Here is an 8799-nt window from a genome sequence, read left to right on the forward strand (position 1 = left end):
GGGGTGTTAATGATACTGAGGACTGGAAGAAGCAGGTGTGATCCAGTCAGATGCCAATCGCAGAGGGTTGGGACATCCCACAGTCACAGCTGTTTCTTGGGATGCCCCCTTCCTGAAACAGTCCCTGTGATAACACTACTATGGACCCCCATTTGAATTGTTACTACACCTTTAATACTTCAGCATTTATTTTACAGTATGACAACACCAGCGTTTATTTGTCTTTAAAAAGTACTAATACCACACTGTAAAAACACTCTATTATAAGCAAAAGTCCTGCATTGAAAGTATCACTCAAGTAAAAGTATGTACGGTGAGTTGGTTGGAGAGAGGAAAACATGTAACAAAGAGCAGAAAATGATGGACTGTTCAGCCAAAATGATTTCAAATGCCTTGAAATGGCATTCAAAGTCTGAACGACGTGGGGAAAAAAACAGTCAACTCCCATTGGAATGGATGGGAGAATAGCCAAAATGGCAAAGGCTAAACCAATGATCAGCTCCAGGACTTAAAGTTACTTGTGAGTACTGTTACAGTCAGAAGAAGGCTATGTGAAGCAATTCTAACACTGAAGACAGTAAAGCATGGTGGTGCAAAAATCCTGTTTTGGGGATGTTTCTCATACTGTGGTGTTGGGTATATTTATTGCATACCAGGGATCATGGATCAGTTTCAATACATCATAAATTCATGTTGCCTTATGTTGAAGAGGAAAGGCCTTTGAAATGGGTCTTTCAACAACACAATGACCCAAAACACACCAGTAAGCAAGCAAAGTCTTGATTCCAGATGAACCAGATTGATGTCATGGAGTGGCCAGCCCAATCCCCGGACCTCAGTCCCATAGAACATTTAAACACGTTGCTGTTATTCTGAACACAACTGCAAGCATCATCAAGTAAATTTACTTCAAGTATTAAAGCAAAAAGTGGCGACCTCCAGAGTGGAGGTGTACCGCGACCCGGAGGGGGCGAGGGTAAAAGTATGCAATCAGCTGATTAACTTCCTCAGTACAGGTGGATATTGTTGTTGTTGTTGTTGTCACACACTGTTTTTGCATAACCTTGATTAATGTATGCCAATATCGGTGGTGGAATGTATTTAAGTACATTTACTCAAGCACTGTGCTTTAGTACATATTTGAGGTACTTGCACTTCAGTTGTGTATTTTCTTTTCATGCAACGTTCTACTTCTACTCCGCTACATTTCAGAGAGAAACATTATGCTTTTTACTCCACTGAATTCATCTGACAGCTCTTGTTACTAGTTACTTCACACAGTCATATTTCTGCACACAAAACAAATGTAGTTTAAAAACAATCTTATATCAAAAAATGTAACTGAGATGATTGGCCGGTGAAATGCTTAGTTGATTGACAGAACTGTTTGGATTGTTTCTAAAGTGGGAGGATTTTTTGGCATTGAGTCATTTTTACTTTCAATACTTGAAGTACAATTTCCTGATGATACTTAAATACTTTTACTAGCAATTTCAATGCAGGACTTTTACTTGTAAAAGACTATTTCTGCAGTGTGGTGGAAGTACTTTTACTGAATCGGACAACTTCTTCCACCAATGGTTTAAAATAATGTAATAATTACTAAAATAATCTTCCTCCTTGTTTTGAACCTTGAGTCAGTTCAGGACACAATTTCCCCTGACAAGCTGTTGTGTAGCATATTTATACTTTCCGTGGTGCAAAACTGACCATTACTCATCACCATAGAGGAATCTATCATTCATATTTTGAATTAACATAGTTGGCATATCTGTCAGAGATGGATAAACTGTTTCTTTGGACAGCCTTTCTACATGGCAGCCATTTGACTAACTGTGTCCAGTCTTTACGCCTCACACCAGGGACCCTGATGTCCCCCACATGCGTGGCAAAAGTGAAGCTCAGCTTTTTTCAGTTGCTTTAACGGCGCTATGGAAGGGACTAGGGGTAGGTGAGGGGGGGTGAGCTCACAGCTGCACCACCCATCTTAGATGACTGAGATGTAAATGCGTCCCCTTTCATACACTGTTCAGAGTATCGGTGCAGAGGATCTGGCCAATGAGGGCGCAGCAGGCACTAAAATGGACAGGCCAATGGCTGAGTGTCTGCCCAGTATATAAAGAGGGAGAAAAAACCTCCAAAGTTGGGTGACCCTTATTTTGTCTGCGGTGAACAGGATCTGATCCCAAGGACTGTTACCTCTGTTTCTTGTCTGCTGTGAAGGTAAAAAAATGTACCAGAGATTATTAGTTTTGTGGAGTTAAAGAAGGAGGTGCAGATATTTGGAGACGTGCGGAATCGGAGAACCTTTCAAACATTTAGAACTGGAAAGAATAACTCTTTTTGGCTGCTTTTTTCTGGGTTTGGACTCAAATTCTGTGATGAAATCAAAGGATAAGTGCACTACAATTCTGGGATGTCTATATGATGCATTCCGGGGGGAAAAAAGAGACCTACTGGATATCAGAGGTCTTTAAAATTTGTCAGATTCTTCTCAATGACGTTATTAAATGGAGAAAAAAAACCTGCATGAACACGATGTTTTAGCATAGCTGCAACGGTGTTGCATGAACTTGCGTCACATGTGCAGTGCGCTGATTTTAGTGGACAGGTGCTTTGTAGTTTTCAGACATGTAAGAGACTGTCTGAAGACACTGGATGTCCAATGATTTAGCCGTTTAAGAGTCACCTTTTTGAGACGTCCATACAAAAGTTCTCAGCAAAGTGCATCAAAAATGTCACTTTCATATTCCAATTTGGCTCGTTGCCAAAATGCCACACTGCAGCGGCATTTCATGTGACATCAGAAGTGCATCATCGCATTCAAGTGATAGGCCTCTCAAGGCAAGACGAAACAAATTCTAAAAAAGGTGACATGTAGAGATGATTACAAGTAAATAGATCCTATGGGACCATGGGGGAGGGTTCCTGAAGCGACAGATTTCTGTCAGCATAGTGACAACTTGCAAGTGTTTGAACCTGCAGGGTGAGTTGTGACACAAGTGTGATATTAAGAAGGTGTTTTCCAAAGGCTACATGCAAAACACGGCCACCAAAGACTTCTCCATGCGTATTTATGTGTCAAAATCCAAATTGGAGAACTGAGGTTGTGCATGTAATTAAAGGTAGTTAAAATACTATACTTGTATGTGACGAGAACATTTGGAAGAAAGGGTCATGAAGTGCCACTGCTAAAAATATCCAGCCAACGGGCTCCTCCCCCGACTCTATTTCAACTAGACATTTGAGCAGTCGAGAATTGAGTAACAATTGTCACCAGGATTCCTCTGTCGACCCCCCTCTCCAGCTGTCATGTCCCACATCTCCAGCTGCAGAATATCCCATATCTCCAAATTCTGAAATGTTTTGTTGATACTCAGATTATCTTCACAGATGGAGTCATATTAGGAGGAACTGTTATTTGATTGACCATCCATCGGTTTAAGTTTGCTCATCCTGTGTTTTCCTCTCTTTGCAGTGTTAGAAAGCAATCATGCCTTTCGGTAACACCCACAACAACTTCAAACTCAACTACAAAGTTGAGGAGGAGTACCCCGATCTGTCCAAGCACAACAACCATATGGCCAAGGTCCTGACCAAGGAGCTGTATGGCAAGTTGAGGGACAAGCAGACACCCAATGGCTTCACCCTGGATGATGTCATCCAGACTGGAGTTGACAACCCCGGTGAGACAAGAGAGACACCGACATCTCTTTTATGCAGCATAAAATCATTCAGAGAAACAGAACTGTGTGTTTCTTAGTTTAACCTGTGAATACAATCACCAAATGAAATACTCAAAAGCTTGTCTCTTTCCTCTTTGCTCCCTGAATTCAGGTCACCCCTTCATTATGACTGTTGGTTGCGTTGCTGGTGATGAGGAGTCCTATGAGATCTTCAAGGATCTGCTTGACCCCATCATCTCTGACCGTCATAATGGATACAAGCCCACCGACAAGCACAAGACCGACCTGAACTTCGAGAACCTGAAGGTGCGGTAGCCCAGTTATCTTTTTAACAAAGAGCAGATGGTTCAGAGGATGCATACTTGCTGCAGGGTTAGGGTTAGTTTTAGACTTTCAGTGTTTCAAACCATACACTAAACTGGGTCATGTCATGTCATTTGCACACCTTCAGCTAGACAAACAGGAACGTGAAGATGCACAGTGCCCTACATTTCTGGCCACTGTTTCACTTTGTAATCAGACTTTATCATTTTGTCATTAGGGTGGTGACGACCTGGACCCCGCCTACGTCCTGTCCAGCCGTGTCCGTACTGGCCGCAGCATCAAGGGATTCACCCTGCCCCCACACAGCAGCCGTGGGGAGCGCAGAGGCATTGAGAAGCTGTCCGTTGAGGGTCTGTTATTATTGGTTTTATGTTAGGTTGGGAAGGGATGGAGGTTAGGGTTAGGAAAGTGTCATTTGAGGGTAACAGGTAGTTTACAACAATCTCTTTATTTATTAATTCAAGATAATGCACATTGATGAACAAGTAAAGCAAGGCTCTCAACAACAGCTCCCACCGCTCAGTGTTTCTTGTCCATGGCAGAAGAATTACTCAGTCTCCTAAATGTCCATGTGTCTCTCCAGCTCTGACCAGCCTGGATGGTGAGTTCAAGGGAAAGTACTACCCCCTGAAGGCCATGACTGATGCTGAGCAGGAGCAGCTGATTGCTGATCACTTCCTGTTTGACAAGCCTGTCTCTCCCCTGCTGACCTGCGCTGGCATGGCCCGCGACTGGCCCGACGGCAGAGGCATCTGGTGAGTGGTTTGCAAATGTACAAATACTACAGATTAAGATAAGATAAAATAAGAAAACCTTTATTGGTCCCACAGTGGGGAAATTGCGGTTTGCAACAGCAAAGATTTATAAGTGTACAGCGATAGATAAGTGTACACGATAAAGCAAAGTGTGTTATACAATAAATTACACATGAAATACTCAATTGCACTATGAAAATTGCCCAAATGAAAGATTATGCACATACCAAAAAAATCTCAGAGGCTTAATCTGAGTTCTCATCAATGCATAATCCAATTCCCAAAAATAAACTAAAATACAGAAAAGTAAAGAAAGACTCTCATTATGCTTCTGCATCCCCTGTGTGTCTTACTGTGTGCCGTGTCCCTTGTCTCTATCTCCGTCCAGGCACAACGACAACAAGACCTTCCTGGTCTGGGTGAACGAGGAGGACCACCTGCGTGTCATCTCCATGCAGCAGGGTGGCAACATGAGGGAGGTCTTCAGGCGTTTCTGCGTTGGCCTGCAGAAGGTACACATAAATAAAACCCGGTCAAAACCGGTTGTGGAATGAAACTAAATACAGTTACTCAAGTTCTGTACCTATAAATGAAACGAGCCAGCCATATAACGTCCTACAAGTCCAGCTGAGATGATGAGACCATGAGACCTGATTGGATCCTATACACTTTCTACAATGGGAGGGGTTTTCTGCATTGACTACTTTTACTTTTAATACGTTAAGTACATTTCCTTGATGATATATACATAATTTTACCTGTGTCAACACGTTCAATGCGGGACTTTTTACATGTAACATAGTTTTTTTTGCAGTGTGCTATTAGTACTTTTACGTAACCCTTGTGTTGTCTTCCTACTGACCGTACAACTTCTGTTTTTCTGGGTACGAATTTAAAATTAAAACTATTTTGTTGTGTTTTCCCACATTTTTGCAGCTTTTTCAGACATTTTTGCCACTTTTTTTTAGCGTTCTTTTATCATTTGTTTCCCAATGTTATAAATTGATTAAAACCAAATGTAATGAAAGTAGTGTACTGATCTATTTTTTTTTTTACTTGTTACAAGCGTTGTAGGAACCATCCTCGTTGTTTTTTTTTTTTAGTTTTTGACAATTTTTTTGAAAGAAACACAAATTGCTGAATTTTTGAAAATGGGCCAAATTTGACCCGAGGACACCAGGAGGGTTAAGTAAAGGATCTGAATACTTCTTCCACCGTTGGTCAAAACAAGCAGAGTGAAAGCAGCGTGGATCACTACTGGATGTTCCTCTGACTTATATTTCATATTGTTCATCTCCCAGATTGAGGAGATCTTCAAGAAGCACAACCACGGCTTCATGTGGAACGAGCATCTGGGCTACATCCTGACCTGCCCCTCCAACCTGGGCACCGGCCTGCGTGGTGGCGTCCACGTCAAGCTGCCCAAGCTGAGCACACACCCCAAGTTCGACGAGATCCTCACGAGGCTGCGTCTGCAGAAGCGTGGCACAGGTAGAGTACAAACAGACCCCCTCTTTGGCTTGTACACCTGCGGATCAAGAGACTGGGAAAAGAGTCTGGAGGAGGGTTTCCAGGAAGTGCCATCACGCCTTCTAGACAAGAAAAACACTCTGAAACACTTCAAACATTCCCACTGCCGTTAACATCTTTAATATAAAGTGGGCTAATGACCCATGCACCCACACAAACACTGTCACTTTGCACACATACATTGGATTTCTCATACTGAGTTAATTCTTGTTTTTATAAGCTATTCCGGCTGCATGAGTACAATATGCCATAACATTTTTTTTAAGAATATTTTTTGGGCTTTTCCAAATTTTATTTTTGACAGGACAGTTAGGTGAGAGGGAGAAGGGGAAGACATGCAGGAAATTATCACAGGTCGGATTCGAACCCTCGACCTCTGCATCGAGACGCAAGCCTCTCAGTACATGTGCGCGTGCTCCACCACTGAACCAACCCAGCCACTCATATGCGATAACATTGCTTAATATCACGATGACGATATCATTTGCGATAAATAAACAAATCTTAAAATGTCCTCAGTTCTGCTCCTGTCAGCCTTCTGCTAAAATACAAACACATTGCTTGTTGGATAAAAAATAAATAAAAGGAAATCATTTAAAACTTTATTGATCATTATATTGAACATAAGACACCAAGAAAAAGAAATGAATGAGTTACATTACTCTTGTGTCCATTGTGATACATCACAGCCTTTCAGGATGTTTGTATTCCGCCAGTTGATATCTTGATGACGATACAAAAAATATATATGTAGTGCAGTTTTTGCACTGGATGTAAAGGCAAGGCAGCTTTATTTGTACAGCACATTTCAGCAACAGGGCAATTCAAAGTGCTTTACATAAAATCAGCTAAACAGATAAAACCCAAGTACAAAGAGTGTAATTTAGAGGCCGCATCTGAGACGACTGTCTGTCATGAGAGACAACACTGTTTCCTGTATGTGAATCAGCCTGGCAGGTCCATTCAGATCTCTACTGAGATGAGTTATCTGTCATCCCTTATCTTCTTCAGGTGGCGTGGACACCGCCTCCGTGGGTGGCGTGTTCGACATCTCCAACGCCGACCGTCTGGGCTCCTCCGAGGTGGCCCAGGTCCAGCTGGTGGTTGATGGTGTCAAGCTGATGGTGGAGATGGAGAAGAAGCTGGAGAAGGGAGAGGCCATCGACAGCATGATCCCCGCACAGAAGTAAAGAGGGACAATGGCATGTTCATCTCGTGACCAGTCGCGTGCAATCGAGCCAGCTGACGGGCTTGCAGAAGATACAGCCGCTCCACCAAGAGACTCTTGACTCTGCTCGCCTATTTCTTCCTTCCAGCTTTGGTTTTCTTTGTTCTCGTTCCTCTGACCCTCTGTCCTGTTTTTCACGTTCTCCTGTGTTGGTTGGTAACATCCTGGGATCATCCTCCACTGAGCTGGGCTCGCCTGGCAGACGTGGCACCACCTACTTTTTTCTTATAAAAAGTAATGATTATTGAAGCTGTTCATATTGCTCAATAAAACCCCATTCAACAACTAAATGATTCATTCTGATCTTTTGTGTTGCAGCATGGAAAACTGGAAATAACAATGAACAAAGTAGCCTATAATCTTCACATGATCAAACAAATATTCAGATGGTGTGACCAAAATGAAGGAAAGAAAATGCCAACATCAGTGAATTTTATTAATCTTCAGCTCCATATTCTCCCTTAAAAACCACATCCACTCCATGTCAGTGTACAGTTTGTTTCTGAGGGGAGGAATTCAACAGCACAGCAGTGTAAAATTACTCGCACAGGTCAAACTGGGTGTGTTTCCTCAGTACCTTTTTGCATATAACATCAACCGTTTCCAAAATCAGTTTTGAAATGACAGTGCATGTTAAATGCCGAGCCCCCCCCTTGGGGTCCTAATACTGTACCATCCACCATCTAAACCACACCGGCGACAAACCGTCTCTGAGCATACACAGTTACTTTACAAAATCTTTTCAAGAACGTTTCACAGTAGATTCCACCTTAAGACAATGTTCATCCATCATATACTAAGAGTGAGATGTTTTACACCAAGTTTATTTGCTTCTCTCTTTGTTTTCTTTTTTTAAGCCCATTTCATTTCATTTCCACCGAAAAGGCTTCCCTAACAACATGATTCATATTTGCAATCGGTAGACAGTGACGTGACATTTCTATGGCTTGAATGCAACCCAGGGCTTTCAACATGTTAGGGACTTATTGGGTATCGGTGTAAATTCAAGTTAAAAGAGAACCAAAATGCACAAATTTTTTCAAAAATGTTTTCCCAGATGCAAGTGTCCTTGCTGGATCTGCGACGGAACATTGTTTCTGTACGCTGCGGTGCATTTCATGGCATGTCGAAATACTTGTAAGAACCCAGAAGCCCTCTCTCGTGTACTAATCCTCTAGCAAACAAGGTGGATCAGAGTTACTGGGATTCACCAAAGCCCTCCTGTTTGCTTGTGTGAAGGGGAGGGGAGCAGGGGGGCGGGGGGGGGGGGGGGGGG

General features: G+C 42.5%; 1 protein-coding gene across 1 annotated transcript; it reads left to right on the top strand.

Annotated features, from left to right (window-relative positions):
• The first annotated feature begins 1967 nt into the window (after positions 1–1967).
• Positions 1968–7813, top strand: ckma (creatine kinase, muscle a). The gene is made up of 8 exons (XM_034889691.1): positions 1968–2223; positions 3479–3686; positions 3838–3992; positions 4228–4360; positions 4594–4765; positions 5154–5277; positions 6067–6256; positions 7307–7813. The coding sequence occupies exons 2-8, from the start codon at positions 3494–3496 to the stop codon at positions 7483–7485; spliced, it is 1146 nt and encodes a 381-aa protein (XP_034745582.1). The 5' UTR covers positions 1968–2223; positions 3479–3493; the 3' UTR covers positions 7486–7813.
• Positions 7814–8799: the final 986 nt, after the last annotated feature.

Source organism: Etheostoma cragini, chromosome 13, assembly GCF_013103735.1.
Source record: "Etheostoma cragini isolate CJK2018 chromosome 13, CSU_Ecrag_1.0, whole genome shotgun sequence".
Taxonomy (NCBI): Eukaryota; Metazoa; Chordata; class Actinopteri; order Perciformes; family Percidae; genus Etheostoma; species Etheostoma cragini.

Excerpts from the sequence above, each read along its gene's own strand:
- ckma (XM_034889691.1), top strand. The coding sequence starts at position 3,494 with ATGCCTTTCGGTAACACCCACAACAACTTCAAACTCAACTACAAAGTT. Across the intron at positions 5,278-6,066 it reads TCTGCGTTGGCCTGCAGAAG|ATTGAGGAGATCTTCAAGAA; the intron begins GTACACATAAAT and ends TTCATCTCCCAG. Across the intron at positions 6,257-7,306 it reads TCTGCAGAAGCGTGGCACAG|GTGGCGTGGACACCGCCTCC; the intron begins GTAGAGTACAAA and ends TATCTTCTTCAG.